The 23,108-nt window shown below is 46.7% G+C and overlaps 1 protein-coding gene across 2 annotated transcripts; it reads left to right on the forward strand.

Annotated features, from left to right (window-relative positions):
* Positions 1 to 3: 3 nt before the first annotated feature.
* On the forward strand, positions 4 to 22,177 carry ERCC4 (ERCC excision repair 4, endonuclease catalytic subunit). Of its 2 annotated transcripts, none has more exons than XM_083711462.1 (11): positions 4 to 1,202; positions 4,682 to 4,862; positions 8,130 to 8,325; positions 9,526 to 9,733; positions 13,137 to 13,317; positions 14,431 to 14,565; positions 15,616 to 15,726; positions 16,769 to 17,339; positions 17,795 to 17,887; positions 19,850 to 19,962; positions 20,921 to 22,177. In XM_083711462.1, the coding sequence occupies exons 1-11, from the start codon at positions 1,002 to 1,004 to the stop codon at positions 21,652 to 21,654; spliced, it is 2,724 nt and encodes a 907-aa protein (XP_083567588.1). In that variant the 5' UTR covers positions 4 to 1,001; the 3' UTR covers positions 21,655 to 22,177. The 2 variants fall into 2 exon arrangements, with proteins under 2 accessions (XP_083567588.1, XP_083567589.1); XM_083711463.1 differs by having other exon boundaries at positions 59 to 206.
* Positions 22,178 to 23,108: the final 931 nt, after the last annotated feature.

The raw sequence follows: 23,108 nt of genomic DNA on the forward strand, positions 1-23,108 counted from the left end.
GGAAGTAGCAGCACCAACAGCAGAAGAGATGGGAGATTCCGCTCCTTTCTAAGGCTCCGATCCTGAACACACTTACCTGGAAGGAAGTCCCTTTGGGCACCTGAGCAGTCGTAAAGAGGATTGTGCTCTGACGCTGGTCTTTTTACTGGCGGCGTTTCGCTTTCGCAAGTCTCCGAACGACGTTTAAAAGTTCTGTGCATCTGCATGTAAGTCAGTGGAGCAGACAGGTTTTCCTGTGCCATTTCATTACTCCGATACCTTTGCTGAAGCAACGTCTTGAAAACAAACGAGCCGCAGCAGCAACGTTTTGCCTGGTGAACCTGAACAAGCATTAACCCCACTTCGAACCTGCAATGTGAATCGTGGACATCTCTGTGCAGCTGAAGTCGCTGTGTCTCAGCCATGGCCCGCCCTCCCCTCCTTTATTTGCAACCGAGGGAGCTTGCAGTAATCCGGCTATTGCTTTTAAATCAGGAACGGGGAGCCCACCACCCGCCCCACGTTGTTTGACTACAAGTCCCATCATCGCTGACCATCGGGCCACCCTGACTGGAGCTGATGGGACTTGCGAGTCCCGACCACACATTGTCACTCTACACTTTTCTTATTTCTATGCTGCGTTTCTCTTCCCCTCCCCCCTCCCTGCGTCACTTCCCCTTATCTATAGAGAACTAAAAAGTAGAGTCGCACACTTCCGGTCTAAACGTCGAACAACTTCCCCACTGTTCCTTCCCGACTTAAAACAACACGTGGGAAGGCGACGCTTTCACAGCAAGGCCGCGGGTGGGTGGTGAGGGGGGAGGCGCGCGCCAATACCCGCGAACAACGGCGGCTTTCCGTTTTTTCCATGGGGAGTTTAAGGATTCTGCGTGCGCGTGTCACTCTTCAAGTTTTTATCTCTACGGCGTTGAAAGCCTGAGGCTTCATTCCCGCAGTAGTAAGTTCGCTTCCCGGTTTGCGCATGTGCAGTGGGAGCCGCGGCTCTTTGACAGCGACTTGTCATGGCGGTTTCTTCAGCGGCTGTTCCGGCTGCGGTGCCGCTGGAGCACGAGAACCAGATCTTCCTGGACCTTTTCCACGACGACGGGCTGGTGGTGTGCGCCCGCGGCCTGGGCATCGACCGCCTCCTCCTGCGCTTCCTCCGCCTTTACTGCGAGCCGGCCAGGCTGGTGCTGGTGCTGAACACCAGCCCGGCAGAGGAGGTAGGCAGAGGCGCCTCGGGGCCCGGGAGGAGCTTCCTTCAGTCTTTGCTATTCAGAGGGGCTGCTCCGCTGCTCAGGGCAGGGGTCCTCACAAGGCAACGTGCAAAATACACCCCCCCCCCAAAAAAAAGGCAAGCCCAGGCACGCAAACAAACAATGGGAAACGGAGAATTGCACCCCTCCCAAATGAGCTGCAAAAGCAAAAAGAGGGTCGAAAGAAAGACTTATTGGAAGTTCCTTTAAAAGGCACTACTGTATATGCGGTGTTTCCCAACCTTGCTGTTTTCAGACTACATTTCCCATAATGCCTAACCACATCAGGTGTCAAAGAAATAAACAACTATCTGACGCTTAGAAGACATCTGAAGGCAGCCCTGTTTGGGGAAGTTTTTAAAGACTGGTGTTTTAATGTATTTTTTATATTTGGCTGGAAGCTGCTCAGAGTGGCTGGGGAAACAGAGCCAGATGAGAGGGGTATAAATAATAAAATTATTATTATTATCATCATCATCGTCATCATCATTATTACTGGTCTTGCCAGCTATGGATGATGGGAGTTGTAGCCCCAAAACAGCTGGAGACCCAAGGTTGGGAGACACTGCACTAGAGCAAGAGATGTGTGAACTTCATGGAGGATGATATGGGGCCAGCACCGAAAAGGGCCTATTCTTAGTACACCTGCCCAGGGAGGGAGTTACTGGTTTGTGAGTGGGTTTTTTTTGTTCTTGTTTTTATTACGTATTTTGTGTTTTTTGCTTTCTGTTTTTATGCTGTGAACTGGGGAAAGTTGCCTGTGACTCAGACTATAACTAAGCTTGAATACATGCATGTCATGAGTCCTGTGGAGCCATCTTATTGGTCATGTCAAGATAAGGAGTGAAAGGAGCTTGAAGGACTGGAGACCAGTGTTTGGGGAGGAACACAGTGGGTTGGGATGGGCCTCATTCAGGCCTCCTGAGACATCAGAGCTGCCCGTGGGGATGCAGCAGTTGAGGAGGCTAATCCTGGGGAGGGACCTAGTGCTCGTGTCATTCAGCTCAAACCAGTCTGGCCTCTCACCCTGCCAGAGCCTTCTCTTCCTTTAATTCCTGCTGGCAAGCCTCTACCTCCGAAGGAGGTGCCAGGTGCCAAATCTAGTTTTGCACAGGTGCTGTCTCCTCTTGCCACCTAGATCACAGAGATGCCAGTGCCTGCATCAGCTCAAGCCCAATCCACCAGAAGCAGTTCCAGTTTACCTGCCCAGTCAAAAGATGCCACACACTCTGCACTAAGTCATGCCTGCTCCACTCCTTTATCACAGGAGTCCGGGGACCAGTGTTTTAGCTTGCTTTGCCATGCCTTGCACCAGCTGTGCCTTTGGCCCTTGCTTGGTACCATAGTGATTTGAGCATTATAGTTTTTAAAGGTAAAGGGACCCCTAACCATTAGATCCAGTCGTGACCAACTCTGGGGCTGCGGCGCTCATCTCGCTTTATTGACCGAGGGAGCCGGCATACAGCTTCTGGGTCATGTGGCCAGCATGACTAAGCCGCTTCTGGCAAACCAGAGCTGCACATGGAAGCGCTGTTTACCTTCCCACTGGAGCGGTACGTATTTATGTACTTGCACTTTGACGTGCTTTCGAACTGCTAGGTTGGCAGGAGCAGGGACCAAGCAACGGGGGCTCACCCCGCCGCGGGGATTTGAACCGCCAACCTTCTGATCGGCAAGTCCTAGGCTCTGTGGTTTAACCCACAGCGCCACCCGCGTCCCTCATTAAAGTTTCTACTAGAAACCAAAATCAGAATGAAAGTAGATCCGTTTGTAGAACTCAGGGTCATGGGTTCGAGCCCCACACTAGGCAAAAGTTTCCTGCATTGCAGGAGTTGGACTAGATGATCCTTGTGGTTCTTTACAACTATTTTATGATTCTATGAATTTATTCATCCTGTGGGAGCCAGGGCAGTGCAAGTGAAACAACAGCTTGATTTTTCTCTGTTTAAACCTGCCTCCACTGCTCATCCCATCCCTTAGTCCTCCGCCCTGTGTTTAATTTTAGATTCTAATCTCCTTGGAGCAGGGACATGTTCTCTTAAACCAAGTGTGAGGAACCTTTGGGTCTCCAGATGTTGCTGAATTACAGCTCACTTCAGCCCTCAAGAACATGGTCAGTGGATGCACATTTTAGTTCAGCAACATCTGGAGGGACAAAGGTTCATTAAGCTCTGTAAAACACCAGGCATGCTGACTGTGCTATATGCATGAGAAATAATAGTTGTTTATTTTAAGCATTTCCTTCCCACTTTTCAGCTGACAAGGTCCCCAGTGGCAGGTTATATAAGAGCAATATGAATAATGGGTTTTTAAAATAGCATTTCTTAAACAAAATTAATGTGGTCTATTTAAAGAGGTGATGGTGGTGGTATTTTGCCTTGCTAACTAGATGCTGCTTCCCTTATTCACAGGGCGGTTTGTTCTGTAAGGCAGTGAAAATGTAAATAAAGCATAGGTGTCAGAAACTGAACAAATAAGCAACAGTGGCAGATAAAACCAAAACTTGTATGAAATGACAGAAGAACCTCAGAAAACCAAAGGTGTATTGAAACCAAGCAGTATTCAATCAATATCTGATTCACGTATAGGGAACCTCTGACTCTCCAGATGTTGATGAACTACATCAGCTACAGCATGGCCAGTGACCACAGATGATGGGAATTGCGGTACAGCAACATCTGGAAGGGGAAGGGGTTCCCCATACTTGATCTAAATGCAGATGCCCAGAGGGGGGCACCACTGAAAAGGCCCCGCTGCAGGTCTGTGCCAATCTGACCTGACATTAGGTTGGGAGGACCATGAGCAAAGAGCCCCAGGTGGTATCTTGCTCATATAATACTATGAAACAATGAAACTAACTTTTTATACAATGTCATGCATTATTCCTATTTCTAACAGTGTTAATCAAAGTTTAAATGCCCGGATCAGACTAAAAGTGCAGAAAAGCAAAACATAACAAAAATAAAGTAAGAGCAACTTTTTAAAATGTCAGTTTTTAAAAGCAGCAGGTCAAGTCTTGAAGCTTCATCAGAATTATGATTTCATGAAGTGTTGGACTCCGGGCAAACTTTAGGTCCTCAGCTGACTGCTATGCCTACCCTAATGCTGTGGCTCACTAGCTCTTACACACTAAGAAAGCAATAGAATTGGCATTTGTATTTTCAGCATGATTCAAAGCATATTTACTCAGAAGTAAATATTGGTGATTCAGCTATCAGACAGTGCCTCATCTGCCCTAATAGATCAGCCTGCACTTCTGGTTGAAACTCAGAGCAGGAGCGTTCCGCCATAACGTTTTGTTGGCAGGTTCCATTGATTACTGAATATTTAATATTGTATTTATTCATAGCTTTCGCACTGCTTCTTACTCTATATCCGCACAAAGTTTCTCCCTCCCCCCTTACTCCACGTTGGATTTGTTGTGAATAATTTTATTTTGGTTTTAGGAGTTTTTTATCGACCAGCTGAGGACTGATAACGTAGCTCATCTTCCTCGACGCGTCACAAATGAAATTGCAAGCAGCAACCGCTATGAAGTTTACACCCAAGGGGGTGTCATTTTTGCCACCAGCCGGATTCTGGTGGTGGATTTCCTGACCGACCGAATCCCTTCAGATCTTATCAGCGGTAAGATCTTACCACGAGAGAAAGCGGATTTGAACCCTCTTCCCCACTCACCGCTCAGAAACATGGTTTCCTTGTGCTAACTCATCCACAATTCTGCAGATATAAAGTTTATTATTGAAATGGCACCTTGCTCTTCTACAACAAAGAGTCTTTTACATCTCAAAGACTGGGCTGATATCCACACCATACAATTAAAGCATTCATGGACAGTCTTGGGAACTGTAGTTCATTAAGGGTGCTGAGAATTTACCGTCCCCAGGATTCATGGGGGGTGGGGGGTGGGAGCCTTGACTGTTAAAGAGGAGTAAGACTGCTTTAAATAGATGCGGTGTCATAAAAACTTTATCCCACTAGAGGTCAGTATGACATAAAGCCTTAATTAGATCCTATGCTGAGCAAGCTGCAGATTTGTGACCAAGCCATGCAAGCGTCTCTGGAGTTTATCCTGCCTAGGGTTCAGTTTCCATATGCTGAGAACCAGTGTAGTGTAAGGGATACAGAGTGGGAAAGATGTGGAGAAGCTGGGATTCCAAGTTCAGCCTTGAAGCTCACTTAGGCACCTTGAACCAGTCTGTCTCCTTCAGTCTAACCACCTACAACAGGGATACGGAACTTCAGGCATGAAGGCTGAATGTGGCCTCCAAGCCGCTTTGCCTGGCCCTTGAATCTCTCCTCAGAGGGTCACACCTCTGTCCCTGTCTGGTTTCCTCCTGGAGTGTTTCTGCCTGGCTGGAATTTGTCCTTCTGATAACGCCTTACTTCTTTGGCTGGAAAGGGGTGTGCGAATGTGTGCAGAAACTAGCCTAGTGATACAAAGGTAAAATTCACATATATTGCTCTGCCTTCTTTTGCCACTGGCCTTGCCCTCCGCTGAATGTGGGGGCAAAAGCTTCCTCATCTGCAGGATGGGTGCCAGGTAGAGAACCAACTATGCTACAGTGGTACCTCGGGTTACATATGCTTCAGGTTACATACGCTTCAGGTTACAGACTCTGCTAACCCAGAAAAAGTGCTTCAGGTTAAGAACTTTGCTTCAGGATGAGAACAGAAATCGTGCTCTGGCGGCACAGCAGGAGCAGGAGGCCCCATTAGCTAAAGTGGTGCTTCAGGTTAAGAACAGTTTCAGGTTAAGAACGGACCTCCGGAACAAATTAAGTACTTCACCTGAGGTACCATTGCACTGTGATTACTCTCAACTATGGCTACACACCTTAAGGCCATCGCAGACAACAAGAAGCAAAGCATCTCCCTCTCACACTCACCTTTGCAGCTAATGATTCTTCAAAATCCAGCAGTTAGTAAACTGGAAGACTGGAGCATCTGAGGTAGCACTGTACTTGGTTGTTGCCAATTTGCTTTTACTTAACAGTAGAGCCATTGAAATTAAGAGACTTAACCATGTCTATTCATTCCAGTGGGTCTACTCTGAGTAGGCTTACCATTGGAGAAAACGTACAGTATTAATAAACTGTATAGTGGTGCCTCGCAAGACGAAATTAATCCGTTCCGTGAGGCTCTTCGTATAGCGGTTTTTTCGTCTTGCGAAGCAAGCCCATTGACAGCTTAGCGGATTAGCGCTATTAGCGGTTTAGCGGCTTTTAGCGATCAGCTCTTAAGCGGCTTATCAGCAGATCAGATGATAAGCGGCTTAACGGCTTAGGGAAAGGGGGGGGGGAAACCCCGCAGGAACTCGCAAGACATTTTTGTCTTGCGAAGCAAGCCCATAGGGAAATTCATTTTGCGAAGCGCCTCCAAAACGGAAAACCCTTTCGTCTAGCGGGTTTTCCGTCTTGCGAGGCGTTCGTCTTGCGGGGCACCACTGTACCTATTTTTAAAATCTGCTGTGGCTTAGGACACAGAAAAGGACGTCAGTAGCTGTATTCAGCTCTATAAGTTAGTATGACGCCCTTACCCTATTTAAAAATAAAATAAAAAATCTTTTCCCTATAGAGTAGGGATGGGAAAACATTTTCATTCTGTGAGTTACTTTTCTTTCCGAAGGCCATGTGCCAGAGTTGGGCGGGGCCAGAGGCAAACGTGGGTGCAGCCGGAAAAGTAAATTTAACCTTTGTACCATAGGCAAGCTTCTACACACACACACACACACACACACACACACACACACACACAGCCCTATCAGTTATCAGAGTTCAAGGACACATTCCAGCTAGGTAAAAGCATTCAGGCTGTTAAGGAGGGGCAAGGAAGGTGGGGGCCTAAGAAGAATTCCCAGGGTCTGGTAGAGAAGGGGTCGCATTTATTGCATGAGGGGACGCAGGTGGCGCTGTGGGTTAAAGCCTCAGCGCCTAGGACTTGCCGATCGAAAGGTCGGCGGTTCGAATCCCTGCGGCGGGGTGCGCTCCCGCTGCTCGGTCCCAGCGCCTGCCAACCTAGCAGTTCGAAAGCACCTCCGGGTGCAAGTAGATAAATAGGGACCGCTTACCAGCGGGAAGGTAAATGGCGTTTCCGTGTGCGGCTCTGGCTCACCAGAGCAGCGATGTCACGCTGGCCACGTGACCCGGAAGTGTCTCCGGACAGCGCTGGCCCCTGGCCTCTTGAGTGAGATGGGCGCACAACCCCAGAGTCTGTCAAGACTGGCCCATACGGGCAGGGGTACCTTTACCTTTACCTTTAAGGTTCCCCACTGCCTTATACAGGGAAATGACCAAGTGTTTAAAGGTGGATCTCCAAAAGGAAATGCAGTGCAAATCATACTCTTTAGATATGATTCCAATCCACTGTCTTCACATGTCCTAGCACGTTGCAGAGGATTTTATTGTCACTTTGTTTGCTTGTTGTCCTTTTGTTACCAAAATGCCCATTATTTCTTACAAATAGTTTAAAGCAACAGGGTAGCAGGCTCCAACTTTACCTGTATGGTTGGTTTTATTTCCAGTGTTCAGGCTGCAAATGCCATTGCTGTGTTCCGAGAACGCTCCTATAAATAAATTAAGGTTGGGGGTTCTTGCCATCTTTCTTGTTTGGCTTGTTGTTTTGAGTAGAAGCTACCTTTTCCTACTCACCGGCAATTAACACATTTTAAATTGTTGCAGCATTTTCACTGGCGCGGCATTGAAGGCGGGAAAGATCTGAGCCCCGCTGAATTCCACCAGTGGGGGGAAAGCCGAAGGAAAGTTAGATGGTGTCATGCTCCTTTGAAACTCATGGCCTCCTCTGCAAAATATCACGTCCTGTGCTTTATTGTTGTTTTCTTTGCTTTTCTCCTGTATGTATGACCCGAGTTTATTCGTCTTGTTGTTCTGCCAGGTATTTTGGTGTACAAAGCCCACAGAATCATTGAGTCTTGCCAGGAAGCTTTTATCTTGCGACTCTATCGCCAGAAGAACAAGCAGGGTTTCATTAAGGCCTTTACAGACAATGCCGTGGCCTTCAGTACTGGCTTCTGTCACGTGGAAAGAGTGATGAGAAATCTCTTTGTGAGGAAGCTCTACCTCTGGCCAAGGTGAGGCCATTCTTCCTTGGTAACTAGGCAGATGAACTGATCACAGCCAGGGCAGATAATGTTGATCAGCAGCAATTATGCAAAAACAGAACCTCCAGGATCCGGAGCAGTATATCTTTGGTTTCCTGCTGCTGGGGACCAAGGAAAATGATGGGTGCTCCTAGACGTGCAAGGTGAGCAGTAAACAGGGCGGGCACAAGACTTTGTGCCGCCCGAGGTGAAGTGGACCAGCTGCTGCCAATCCATGCGCTGACCACTCCTGCTACCTTATCCTTCTGCTTCAGTCTTCTGCAGCCGCATAGGTGGTGGCAGAGTAGGTGTTCCCAAGGCTCTCTACGACTATCTAACCCTTGTCTTGTTCTGAGGGGCATCATTCATTTATTTAACTTTTTAGTTGCTACAAAAAAAGTCTCTAAGCGGCTTCCAAAATGGGGGGAAAGCCAAAACGGAAGAATAGATAAAACATGGCATTTACTGTATTTTTCGCTCTATAAGACGCACCAGACCACAAGACACACCTAGTTTTTGGAGGAGGAAAACAAGAAAAAAAATATTCTGAATCTCAGAAACCAGAACAGCAAGAGGGATCGCTGCGCAGTGAAAGCACCAATCCCTCTTGCTGTTCTGGCTTCTGGGATAGCTGCGCAGCCTGCATTCGCTCCATAAGATGCTCACACATTTCCCCTTACTTTTTAGGAGGGAAAAAGTGAGTCTTATAGAGCAAAAAATATGGTAATTGAAACTGTCCCGATAACCCAGGGTTCAGCAACCTAAGGCCCATGGGCCAGAAGTGGCCTGTGGAGGCTGTATGACCGGCTCACGAGCCGCTCCCGAACTGAGCTGCCCGCTCGCGTGCTGTGCTAAACCGGCACAGCGCAGCACGGGGACTCACTTCAGTGGTGCCAGAAATCGCGGGCAGGCGCGCTCACGCATGCACGTGATCCAGCCCACGGAGGGATCTCTGCGGGACCGATCTGGCCCAGGCAAGATAAACCTTGCTGACCCCTGCAATAACCCAGAAACAAGCCCAGCAAAAAACCAAAAAGGCCCCATGAGGAGCACCATAGGAGTGAGGCACTGTGGGCAGGGAGCTCACATCTATTTTTGCCATTTCTTGTCCAGGTGGGGGAAGAGGCTTGGGATTTGCGTGGGTCTCTTGACATCCTTCTCCCTAACACCAGCCCGCCTTTCTCTTCCCAGGTTCCACGTAGCAGTGCACTCCTTCCTAGAGCGGCACAAGCCCGAAGTGGTTGAAATGCATGTCAGCATGACCCCGGCCATGCGAGCCATCCAGAGTTCCATTCTGGACATCCTGAACGCGTGTTTGAAAGAACTAAAGCAGTGCAACCCGGCTCTTGAAGCAGAGGATCTGTCGCTGGAAGATGCTATCGGGAAAGCTTTTGACAAGGTAGCTCTTTCAACTGTCGTTGTTTTTATTCTTGGGCTTTTCTTATCGGCCTCTAGCGTTGTTTTTTTATATGGGCACAGGCAATGCAGTCAGTGGCATTGGGTGCTACACCATCCTTGAAGGGCTGTGAATGTTCCCTGTGATGATGAGCACAGCTTTAAGAAGGGACTGGACAACCTGCAGCCTCCCAGATGTTGTTGGACAATGGCTCTCCTCATTCCCAGCCAATGGGGCCAAGGGTCAGGAATAACTGAGAGTCTGCAGGATCAGGGCGGCGGCCCATCTAGTCCAGCATCCTGTTCTTACAGTGGCCAACCAGATGCCTGTGAGAAACCCCCCAAGCAGGATTTTAGCACAACAGCACTCTCCCTTCCTGTGGTTTCAGCATTGCTGCCTCCAATGGTTCTATCCTAGCCATTCTGGCTAGAAGCCATCAGTAGCCCTCTCTTCCATGAATATGTCTAATCCTCTTTTAAAGCCATTCAAGTTGTTGGCCTTCACAGCCTCCTGTGGGTGCCAGTTCCATAGTTTAACTCTGTTGCCTGAAGAAATGCATTCTGTTATCTGTCCTGAATCTCCTTTGTTTTATCTGCCTGCTGATGGGAGTTGTCGTCCAAAGATATCTGGAGGGCCGCAGGTTTCCCCTTTCCTGGTTTATGCCACTGTTAACATTTGTTAACCATCACACTCTGTGCTTTTCTGCATTTCCTTTCCTTTGGACATCACAGTTTACAATTCCCTCCCACCCCATGTAATATGTATACACAGCTGTAACGTATTCCATTGAAAGCAGCAGAGCATAGCTAGACAGCATCCCAATTCCATTGCACTTCCCACTTGGCTCACTCTTCTGAATCTGCTCAGGGATCATGGGCATACATCTCCGTCACTCAGTCAGGGCAGCAGTATTCAGCTTCTTTGTAAAGAGATGGAGGATTATGTCTCGTTGGACTCCTACATTGTCCGGTGTGGATTCCATTTACCTGTATCCCAGGTGTCTGTTTGCTCAGCTGGCTGCAGAATCATAGAGTTGGAAAGGACTGTGGAAGTTGCCTTGTCAAACCTTTTGCTCAGGGCAGGGTCTGCGGTGCAGAAAAGTGCAACCACAGCGCCCCCAACAGATGAACATCTACCCATAACTCCAGTGAAGGAGTCAAACAGCTATGGTTTACCTAACTTGAGGGAACTGCTGGAATTAATGTCTGGCTGCTTTCTACCATGAGCCACTGAATTTCAGGTGGCTGCCTTCTTGGTGAAGAACCTTTTGGACTGACTCCTCCCAGCTAGGCAGGAAGGGCTTCCTTGTCCAACTGCCCCTGGCTCAAACAAGACTTGTGTGTACCCTGTCTTATCCTTGATGCCTGGCTTGTTCTTCGCTCCTGTTTCCTCATTTGTCCTTCTGGTCCTATCTTACGCATAGGTTCCAGCCACTGGCCTTTCTCCTGGCTCCTGGCTCGACTCAGTCTGCTTGCCCCCAGCCCAGCCCTGACATCTGCACATGTTTGGGGTAGTCTCGTCTGGATTATGAGCTCACATCTCTCCCCAGAGCTCAGCTCTGGCAATTTTAAAGTGCATTCCGGAGCAGGATCCCGGCTCAGATGAAGGGCTTGGCTAGTTCACAAGGAGAGCAGAATAGTGAAATATTTCTCTTGCCTGTGGGCCAGCTTACAAAAGCACTGCACGTTGCTTGGCAATTGCAGATTCATTAATGGCAGGTTCCCTTGTCTTCATTAACTTGGTGATCTTCTTTCCAGATTGCAGAACTGGTTTTTTTTGCAATGAAGCAATGTGATCCTTTCTTTGGCAAAGTCTCTTGCATGTCACAGGTTCAGGCCGGCTAGAGCTCTCCAATTGACTGTCCTCCCTTCCCAACAGCTGCACTTTGTTTAGGGGAGGAAAGTCTGCTATCTTTTTTTTAAATGGAGGGATTTAGACATCTGTTAATAGTTTAACTGTGTTTTTACATAAAAGAGTGTTTTATTAGCTCTCCAAGACTCTGGCTGGCTCATTGTAAGCTTGTTAACAATGAAATAAACGTTCTTTTGTTTGGGCATTGTGTGCCAGGATCATAACATGGTTGGAATTGTTCTTTGTAAAAATCCATATATCTGTGCTGAACAGCCTTGATCTACTGACCCTGAAGTGGAGGGGGAGATTTCTAGTGGAACCAGCTGTGACTTTAAGTGGGCAAGCTGGTGAGCCTCTCAAGACATGTTCGTTTAGCGTTCATCCTGATTTGCTTGCACAAAAGCTTACGCAGAGGTTAGACCATGTCCGGTGTTCACTGAGCATCCATTCTGATTTGTTTGTAGACCAGTTGTACAACTAGCATTCATCCTGATGTGCTTGTGTGGTGTTAGTACATCTTCTCATTTAACTGTGCGTTCATCCCACACTTTTCAGTGCATTTCCCCGTGACTTTCCCAACTGCAAAGGTCTGTTGTTTTATTTTAAAGTGGATTTGTTGCACTAAGGTGATAGAGCACTTTAATCAGCATGCACACTTATTTCTGTGGAAAGCACTATTGTGTATGCTCATGTATTGGCAGACAATAAATTGATGGGACCCTCTCCGTATTTATAATAATGCACAGAGAACTATTCCATTGTTGGGGGTGGGTTTTGTTTGTTTTGCTATTTTTGTGTAACCTGTTATATTAAAAATTATTATTATTATTATTATTATTATTATTATTATTATTATTAACACACATAGAATTCTATATACAGTGGTACCTCAGGTTACGTACTTAATTCGTTCCAGAGGTCTGTTCTTAACCTGAAACTGTTCTTAACCTGAAGCACCACTTTAGCTAATGGGGTCTCCCACTGCTGCTGCACAATTTCTGTTCTCATCCTGAAGCAAAGTTCTTAACCCAAGGTACTATTTCTGGGTTAGCGGAGTCTGTAACCTGAAGCGTATGTAACCTGAAGCGTATGTAACCTGAGGTACCACTGTAGAGGCAATAGAGTTAAGGCAACTCCCAATTTATGCAGTGGTTATGTTCCAAGGCAACACACTGTTTAAGTGAAATTGTGTATATTTGAAACACCTTTGGAAAAACCTGCAAACACCCTGCCCCACTCCCTTTTGTGACATTTTTGGGTCTTTTCTGGGTTCGGCACAATGCACACATATCAGATAAAGCTAAAATGGTCGCTGCCTGCCATGGGCTCCATGTATGAGAGTGAGAGGGTGGGCGCTGAGGGTCAGAAGCCAGGAATTATTGCCAGATTGTTCAGTTGTGTTCATGAGGACTAGAAACTTGTCTTTTTTATTTTAAAAAGACACAGTCCAGGATTCGGGTTCTAAACCTGTTAAAAGTTTAGGAAGGCCTCTGAAATTCAAGTTCAGATCATGACAATATTGTGCCAGCAGTTCTTTCTAATTTTATATTTCTAGACAATTCGTCACTATCTGGATCCTCTTTGGCACCAGCTGGGATCAAAAACCAAAACTTTGGTCCAAGATTTGAAGATTCTCCGTACTTTGCTACAGTACCTGACTCAGTATGACTGCGTCACTTTCCTTAACCTTTTGGAGTCCTTAAGAGCCTCAGAAAAAGCCTTTGGTCAGAATTCAGGTATGAGCAGTCCCCCCCCCCCTTTATACAAAGGAATCAGTTGGGCTATTAAAAAAAAAGAAAGAGTGAAGTTTTAATTAAAAAAACACACACACACATGTGCATGAACGTTCCCAAATGTTTTCAGCCAGCCATAAGGCTGTAGGATTTACTGACAGTGAATATATTCAGCCTCCCACTGAACTTCTGTTCCTTGGAAAAGATCTGCAGAATGTTCATACAGAAAACCTGAGTTGTTGTTTCTTCTTTGGTCGATAATTACATAAGAAGGACTTAGCTGCAGAAGGAGGAAGAACCTCAGGACATGGAGACTGGGCTTTGAGCAGCTGGAGACATTTGTCAGAAGTGTGGGATCTTTGTGCCCCCTGTGTGGGCCAGTTTTACATGATCCTGGGGCCAGTCCTACTATTAGGCAGAGTGAAGATTTCACACACACACACACACACACACACACACACACACACACCCTTTTTAGGCTGCTGATTTTGAAAAGAGTTCAGATCTCCACTCAGCCATGAAGCCTGCCACGGGACTCTATGTCTCTCAGCCTAACCTACCTCACAGGGTTGTTATGAGGATAAAATGGTGAGGGGAGGAATAATGAGAAGCTTGAGCAACTTGGATGAAAGGCATGATGATGATGAGAATAATATAGTGCCTGGAGCTGGCCATATCATCAGCAGTGTCAAGTGAGATAGCTTCTTCCTGGACTGAGAGAGGAAGTGGGGCTGTGTATGTTCCATGTTTGGTCACACCAGGTAGATTAAATCTGGGCCATCAGGGCAAAATTACATAGACTCACCCCAGTATAACAAGACTGTGCTCTTTGCTCCACTTTAAAGTATTCAGGGCCATATTATATTACTTGTTACCACATTTGCATCAGGGCAGTGTGCTGGGCTGTTTTCCTTTCCCCTCCCCCCAAAAAACCCTTGTGAAGTAGGCTAGCTACGTTGAGAGATGGAAATAAAAGCATGCTTCTTTCTTCAAAGTTGTTGTTTTTATCCCTGCAAAACTAATTTGAAGTGAAGGGGAAAGAAGGGGGCTAAAGAAATTAGTGGGCATTTTGTAATTGCAGCCACGGATATATATTTGTCTCCCTCCATCTGCTAGGTTGGCTTTTTCTAGATTCTAGTACGTCAATGTTTCTAAATGCTCGGGGCAGAGTGTATCGCCTCCCAGATGACAAAGCAAAGAAAAAAAGAAAAGCTGCCGAAAAAGCAGATATCGGAGGAGGAGAAGGAAAAGGTACAGCAAAACCTTTTAATTTATTAAATAGTAATGGGTGCTTTTATTATGATGATGGCATCAGTGTACTTTGCAGGGTACAAGAGGGCATGTCCCTGCCTTGATAACGTTGTAATAATATTGTAAGCTTATTTCATGTTTCAGTATAAATGGCACAGTGATCAGACAAGGGAGAATAGGAGTCTGATGTTGAACTTTGTGTTGACAATTAGCAAACTCACACACACACACACACACACACACACACACACACACGTATTTACTTTATCCATGGCGATAACAGAGAGGATTTTATTATGGCTGAATTTGGACATCACATGAACCCATAGTTAAATAAGCATAACAGGAGTTTAAACTTTAGAGGATGTCTAAGTTAGCAAACCATGGTTTGTGATGGAGTGGCAATCCAGAGGTGCCTTTGCAAGGCATGGTCAGTTCCAAGGATTGTTTGGTGCCAAGCCATGTGCTTTCAATGCACTTGATCCCAGGTTTGATCCCCCGGTGTCTCCAGTTAAAAGGATCTCTGGTAAAGGGCTGTGAAAGGCCCCTGCCTGATATATTGGATGGAGCAACGGTCTGACTCAGTACACAATAGCTTGGTGGGTCTTCACTGACCAGTCACAGTTGCAGTCACCACAAGAGGCTGCTGTACTGATTCAGAATTTATGAATCTGAGGCTACGTAGTTTGCTGTAGTTTGTTAGAGGTGCTGGGATTTTTATCTCTCGGGGGGGGGGTAAACTGCAGTTCCCAGAATTCTTTGCAGGGGTGGGGATGTGCTTTAAATGTAAGGTGTATATGCAGCCTGAGTGTAAGAGGCCAGAAAGCCAACAAGCAGCTCTAAATCATACAGGGCCGGATCCAGACCAAGTTAGGCCCCATTCAGTTAATTCATGCTCAGCTTGTGCTTTCAGCCTGGACGTTTGTTTGTTCAATGGGGCACAATCTATCAATAAGTGCCAGGCGGATTCCCCAGCATTTGTAAAGCATCTGAGAAAGGTGTAATGAGAAATTCTTAATTCCCCACTCATCCACTGACCTTGTGTTCCAGACCAGAAAAGGGAGTTGATCCTGGAAAGCAACCCAAAGTGGGAGGCTCTTGGAGAAGTCCTGAAGGAGATTGAAACGGAGAATGCAAACAGTGAAGCTCTGGGTGGGCCAGGTGAGCTGGGAGGGGCAGGGCAGCGGGGTGGGGGTGGGGGTGGGCAGAGGCAGTTATTGTTGCTGCTCTTGCTAGAGCTATTATTATTATTCACCAGCAATAATAATATAATACTGTACTTGTTACTATCATACTTGCAAAGCAGTTTTTCTTCTTCCCTAAGACTGTTCCCAACAAGAACCTTTATCTCAGTGACTTCTGGAACCTGCAGGATGTTTTATGTATTATTTAGTTGAACAATGTCAACGTTCCAGTTACAGATATGATCAACGTTCCAGTTACAGATATGATCAATGTCAACGTTGATACTGCTTAATATCCATCGGTGTGTATCCAACTAACATTTCCTTAGACTAGACCCCCACCCACCCCCCAAAATGAATAGGCCTAAGCTAGCCATATCCATCACTTGGGTGCTGCTAATGCAGTGGTTTGACTTCACCCGCAGAGGCGCCCTCAATTTTCTCTCGAGACAGACTGATGCCAACTCTCAGTAGGCACTAATGGTTCTATTCAGCGTTGGTCCTAGAGCGGTCCAAGAGACCTGGAGCAAAGGCATTTGTAATCTTAGAACTGAGGAGTCCTCAAAGGTCACCTGGTCCAGCCCTCTGCCAGTGCAGGAAATCTGCTCCCACAGCATTGCTGAGAAGGTGGCCTTCCAGCCTCGGCTTAGAAACCTCTAGTGAAAGAGAACTAGCTGTCTTCTGAGGACAGCTTCTTCCTAAGGTTTAGCCAAAAAACCTTTGATAGCTCAGTTTTGGGGTTGTGTAACATAGCAGGGGGAGGTTTTACAATAGGTTGGGAAAGAAGGGGAGGGTATCAGTTCTCTGTCTCCCTCTCCTGAAGCTTCTCCCCTGCTTCCAAGCCCCAAACAGAACACTACAGGGTGCCATAGTCCTGGACAGGTGGTGGGGACGCACTGCACCATTTTATTGTGGATCTCAACCTTTCCTTTCCCACCCTCTGCATTTTGGGGGGTGGGTGGGAATGGGTGATTGGTTCTACGCGCCATCCCATTACGGCAACCGTTTCTCAATTGCAGGGCAAGTACTTATCTGCGCAAGCGACGACCGCACTTGTGCTCAGCTCAAGGAGTACATCACGGTTGGGGCAGAAGCTTTCTTAACAAGGCTGTATAACAAAACCTTTGGGAAGGACAAGGAAGCCACTGTAGCCTGCCTGAAGGACGGAAGGGCAGCCAAGGGCCGGGGCAACGGTGCCAGAGAACCACGGGCCAAGAAAGCCAGAACGGATTCCTCCAAACCGAGGAAGGCGAAGAAGCCAGAGCTGACCTTGACCCAAATGCTGAACAAAGAGGAGCAGGAAAACCTGGGAGAGGAAGAAGGCTGTGAGGAATTAAGCACCAGCCAAGAGAGCATTGGAGAAGCCAAGCCCGAAGACCTTCACCTGAACCTCTCCTCGGATGCCTATTATGGGATCTTAAAGGAGCCACTCACTGTGATCCACCCGCTGAACGGCTGTGGGGACCCTTATGCTCTCACTCGCGTCTTGCACGAAGTGGCCCCGAGATACGTCGTGCTGTACGACGCAGAGCTGACATTTGTTCGCCAGCTGGAAATTTTTAAGGCAAGCAGGCCTGGGAGGCCTCTGAGGTACGTTGAGCCTCGGTGAGGAAAAGGTCGCAGTTCAGGGGCAGAGCATCATCTCTGCATGCAGAATGACCCCTGAACAGCCTGCGGCTGTTTGAAAATCTCTCTGAAAACCTGGAGAGCTGCCGCCAGTCCGAGTAGGCAACAGTCAGTCAGGTAGACCAGTCGTTTTGACACAGTATGTAGGGCAGCTTCCCATGTCCCTGTGAGGGAGAACCTCCCAAAAGGGATTGCTTAGAATAGTGCACTACTAGACATGACTGCTAGGGTTCTGCCTCTATGGTCATTGGCCTTATGTCTCTGAATAGCAGCAGCTGGGAATAGAGGTAGAGAGCTGTTGCTCTCAAATCCCACTTCCAAGCATCTTATTAGCCACTGTGAGAACAAGATGCTGGAATCGATAGACTTTTGGCCACTGTCTTCTGGATTTGGAGAGGTCTTTGTGTCTTGCCTTGCAGGGTTTATTTCCTTATCTATGGAGGTTCGACAGAAGAGCAACGGTATCTTACTGCCCTACGGAAAGAAAAGGAAGCTTTCGAAAAACTCATTCGGTAAGGTGCATCTTGCATGCTGCCCTTGGAAAATGCTGGCCTTTCAAAGGAGGGGCCAGGCACCCCTGCCAAGGTCTGGGGTCCCACTACCTGCCCAGAGATGCCAGCCCTGCAGTGTCAAACAATATGTATTTTGCTTCCGCAGAATAAATCTCCCCCCTTTTAAAGCTGGCAGAATTGTAAAGCTAATTCTGGTGGAAGCCGGTTCTCTGCCAGATCTTCCCCTTATGCTGGCATATTTCTAGCTGCTTGAAAGGCAGAGACTGCACATTGGTTATCCTATTGTTGCTATGCAGCTCTGAGCTCTGGCTTGTTTCATCTTCCCCCACCCACTCCAAGTGTTACCAAGGTAGCAAACTTATGTAAGCAGCTGAATACCGTGAAAGATCGTTATAGACTTATATAATAAAAATGTCAGATTTGCAAAGGGGGAAAAGAAATGTTCCCTCGTATCCAGAGCAAACAACAGAGCCTTGTGACACCTTGAAGATTAACAGGTTGGCTGCTGCAGGAGTGCATGTGGACTAGTGCCCACTTCATTGTCTTTGGGAAGGGACTGTGCATCCAGCGGCAGAAGACATCTTTTGCGGGCGGAAGGTCCTAGTTTCAGCTTGGGGCATCTCCAGCTAAATGGATCAGGTAGAAAGTAATGGGGAGAAACTCTTCTTTGCCTGAGACCTCAGAGACTTCTCTACCAACCAGAGCAAACAAGTCACAAAATATGTAGTAAATTGGACAGAAAGCAGTCTGATACAGTCACAGTATTAAGGACCAGCAGCGTATTTGGCTATCCCTCAAGTTTCCCAGTCATGGTTTTTAGGGGGCAGCGGGGAAGAGAGTTTCCTGTTTTCTCTCTCTCCAGGCCATCACATCCCTAGTTGAGCCCCCTCAAAGCTATTAAAGATTCTTTCCCTGAATATTCAGTTCTCATTTTAAAAATAAACATTTTACTTGTAAAGATACGAAGCAAAGTCTTTCAGGCAGAATTTTAACAGATTGATTTGCAAGAAGCAAATCTGTTCCCCTGTTCCAGTTTTCTGGCTAAATGAAACTTAAAATCAGATAAATACAAAATAAAAAAAAACAATGGCAAAGCATACCCCTGAAACAACCTCCTCAAATGTTATGAATATTGTTCTATGTTATTTAATTAAAGAGCAATCCTAACCCTTGGTTGGCGCTTCTCCTGGGGGATAGGATGTAGCAGAGGTTCCCTCTGCCAGGCTCTCCTGGGTTCAGCCATTGGGGCATGTGCTACTGCCAGTAGCATAAGACCCCAAAACAGAATATTCTGGAGCTGGACCAAGGCCAGTGATGGAGCCACTGGACTTAAAACTGCCATGTTTCCTGTTGAGGGCTGTGCCAGCCTGAGAACTGGCAGAGCAGAAAGGGAAAATAAGCTGCACACACACACACAGCCACTTCCCTCCTGTCTGGCAGGAACTAACAGGGCTGCAGATCTGGTGGGGAATCTGTTGCTCTGTCTTCTGTGCGCCCTATAGGATTGCTCCTTTAGTCTTGTTGTTATTGCTGTTACTAATTTAAATTATATCCTGCCCTTCCTTCCCGCACCTCCTGGTGTAACGTCAGAAACGGGAACAAGTGTTTATTATGTTTTCTGGCGATCCGGGACCAGGGCTCCAATGTCTTGCTGTGGTTGGTGGAAGCACAGTTAAACTATGGAATAGGATCCCTCAATATACAGCGATGGCCGCCAACTTAGATAGCTTAGTGGCTGCTAGTTAGGATGCCTGTAGACTATTTCCATGCCTCTGAACCCTGGTCACTGGGGAAATAACATCAAGGGATGTCCTGTTTGTGGAAATTCCCTAAACCGATTGGAGGGAGAGGTACTGATGTAGCTTTTGCTCCAGCTCGGCAGCAGGGAGGTTTTAGAATTCTAACACATCCATGCCGAAGAAAATGCCTCAAACATTTCTGTTCATAATTCTTGTTTTTCAGTGAGAAGGCCAGCATGGTGATCCCTGAAGAAAGGGAAGGAAGAGATGAAACAAACTTGGATCTAGTAAGAGATGCAACCCCAGCGACTGCTTCCACTGATACGCGCAAAGCAGGTAAGTTCTTGATACCTATGGGACTGTTTTTAAACGCACCTTTCAGGTCTTTTGAGCTGAATTTGCATGGACATCATCAGTGTAATGATCTTTTATGGTGGTCAGGCAGTGGGCTGCCAGATCATTTAGGGGCAAACTCAAATGGCCTCTGAATTTCACAGCTCTGAATGGTGAAAGGAGACCATTTTGCTTATTTGTGGGGAAGTGGGATTTACCATTGGGGGGGCCTTACCCCAACAGTAGCAGCCTCCTTCAGTTTCTAAAAAACATCATTTTGCTGCTATCACAAACCATGGCAGAGCTTTCCTCTGAACAGACCAGCTGCTGTTTTCTTTACTTCATAATGCTCCAGACATATTATTTCATTTTTGGGAGGCAGAGGATGGTGATCCCACACCGCATGCCCTGGAATGATGCTGTGTCTGAGGCATTCTTGGGAAATAACAAAGGATGGGCTGGCAAGAGGGAGCCTCTACTCCTATTATTATTACACTGTATTTCTGAGCCGCCTTTCATCAAAAGGTACCAAGGGAGGGGGGCTGTTATAGCATATAGAAAGCCAACATTGTATATTAATGTTTTAGACTGCCTTGTTAAACCGCTTAGAGGTTGTTAAACCGTTTAGAGACAGAACTGCAGCTAGAAAGCTAGGATCCAGTGGGTCTCGCTTGTCAGCAGAAAGATCAGTACAGTGGTACCACCGGTTAAGTACTTAATTCATTCTGGATGTTCGTTCTTAACCTGAAACTGTTCTTAACCTGAAGCACCACTTTAGCTAATGGGGCCTCCTGCTGCCGCTGTGCGATTTCTGTTCTCATCCTGATGCAAAGTTCTTAACCCGAGGTAATATTTCTGGGTTAGCGGAGTCTGTAACCTGAAGCGTACGTAAACTGAAGCGTATGTAATCTGAGGTACCACTGTATGTCCTCTCTTCCCTGATCCCTTTTTTTTTGTTCAGGTGGCCAGGAAGAGAGGTGCGTGCCGCAAAGCATTGTCGTGGACATGCGTGAATTTCGTAGCGAGCTTCCGTCTTTGATCCACCGTCGCGGCATTGACATTGAGCCTGTGACCTTGGAAGTTGGTGACTACATCCTCACCCCCGACATCTGTGTGGAGCGCAAGAGCATCAGCGATCTCATTGGCTCCCTGAACAGCGGGAGACTTTATACGCAGTGTGTCTCCATGTCTCGCTATTACAAGCGCCCCGTCCTTCTCATAGAGTTTGACCCCAGCAAATCCTTCTCCCTCACTCCCCGGGGATCCCTCCATCAAGAAATCTCGAGCAACGACATTATATCCAAACTCACCCTCCTCACTCTCCATTTCTCCCGGCTTCGATTCCTGTGGTGCCCCTCTCCGTACGTGACAGCTGAATTGTTTGAGGAATTGAAAAGGAAGCGTCCCCAGCCTGATGCAGCTACAGCCATGGCTGTCACAGCAGATTCAGAAAGCCTCCCCGAATCGGACAGATACAACCCGGGTCCCCAAGACTTCTTGCTCAAAATGCCCGGTGTGAATGCCAAAAACTGCCAGGCCATAATGAATCAGGTTAAGAGCGTTGCAGAACTCGTAACCCTTTCTCAGGACAAGTTGGCCGAACTTCTGGGCAATGCCAGCAATGCCAAGCAGCTTTATGAATTCATTCATTTGCCCTTTACAGAGGCCGTTTCTCAAGGGAAAAACAAGAGGTGATAAATTGGAGTGCCTTGGCTAATTGCTGTCATATCTTAGAGATGAACTGCCCAGTCAGAAAAGCTATCTGCTGTGATCCTGTGGGAACTAGACCATTTCAGAATGCAGGTAAAGATGTTAACATGTTGGGATGCTGTCCTATAGCCAAAGCTATGGAAAAGCCTATGGAAAGCTAGCACATTGAGAAGGATAGCTTTCTCCTTGACACACTAGGGTTTCCACACCCAGGGATTTCATTTAAGTGAAATGAAAACACTTCACACCTGTGATCTCCCCTTGCCATATCCATTTTCTGAATGGGATGATTAGTTCCAAATAGTACAATGCCTTGGGAAGTTTTATGGGGCTCTTATCAGCCTAGAAGCTTTTAAATGAAGTGTCTTAAAATTATAATTAAAGGTTAATGAATAAAAATAGGTAAAAAAATGCTAGCAATCAATTTTGTATGATGGTGAAATTCTGGGTTGGAGGACCGTGGGACACACTGTATCACTCTTTATAAATGAATATTTTGGAATTAAAATGTGTGTGTCTGAGTTTATTGTCTTTTGCAGGCATAAACATGTGGGGTACATTCCAAGCTTACTGGTATTAGGTTTCATTTCCAGAAACTACTCCTCTCTTCAAGGAACTGATTAGAACAGGAGGGGGTTGACTTCTTTGACTTTGTTTGCTTATTTACAAGAATTCCTGTTCCATCTGTTTCATGAGTCACTCTGTTTCTAGTGTTCAGGCTGTAGGTGCCGTGGTTTATGTAGCCAAAACTGCATCACCCATGCACAAGAGGATAGGATCAGCAGGCTTGGCAAGAGCCTCAAGGCTTGCAGAAGTAATAAAAACATGTAGGGGATCAAATGGGGGGGGGGGAGACAACCCAATAGGGGGACTGCGAACGCTAGCTGACAGGTGGGTGGGGCTGGAATCCTGAACAGCATCACTCACCCTGCAGTGTTTTGCCGCAGCTCCTGCTTTTGTATTCACAAAGCAAATCTCAGAATCCTTTAACAATGATGGCATTACTGATTGGTGTTTAAACAATCCAAAGTCTGCTGTCGTAATTAAGAACCTAGCCAGCAACTTGCAGATCAGAACGAGGTCTGCCTGGTCTAGCATTCCTTTGGAAGGATGTTGCTAGCAATCAACAAATAGGAGCTGTTCCAGATGCAATTGGTCAGTGGTCTGTGATTTGCTTTTTTCTGTTGCAAAAAATCAATTCTCATTGAATTTGCTTCAATGGGAATTTTTGGCATTACAGATTGCAGGAACAAAGAGCCTCAATTGATTAGGGATTGCAAGAGGGACAATAGCTTGTATCCACCTTCACACACACACACACACACACACACACACCATCCTCATCCAGATTAAGTGTCTTGCATTTGCAATTTGTGTGTGTCAGAGGAAAACTAGGGAGTGCAAAACTCTGCAGTTAAGGTCATGTGTAGATTCCAATT

The sequence above is a fragment of the Podarcis gaigeae genome, assembly GCF_964106915.1.
Source record: "Podarcis gaigeae genome assembly, chromosome: 14".
NCBI classification, from domain to species: domain Eukaryota; kingdom Metazoa; phylum Chordata; class Lepidosauria; order Squamata; family Lacertidae; genus Podarcis; species Podarcis gaigeae.

Bases quoted from the DNA above. Each gene is read 5' to 3' on its own strand.
- ERCC4 (XM_083711462.1), top strand. From the start codon at position 1,002: ATGGCGGTTTCTTCAGCGGCTGTTCCGGCTGCGGTGCCGCTGGAGCAC. The intron at 1,203-4,681 runs GTAGGCAGAGGC...TTTTGGTTTTAG, and splicing joins ACACCAGCCCGGCAGAGGAG to GAGTTTTTTATCGACCAGCT. The intron at 13,318-14,430 runs GTATGAGCAGTC...TCCATCTGCTAG, and splicing joins AGCCTTTGGTCAGAATTCAG to GTTGGCTTTTTCTAGATTCT.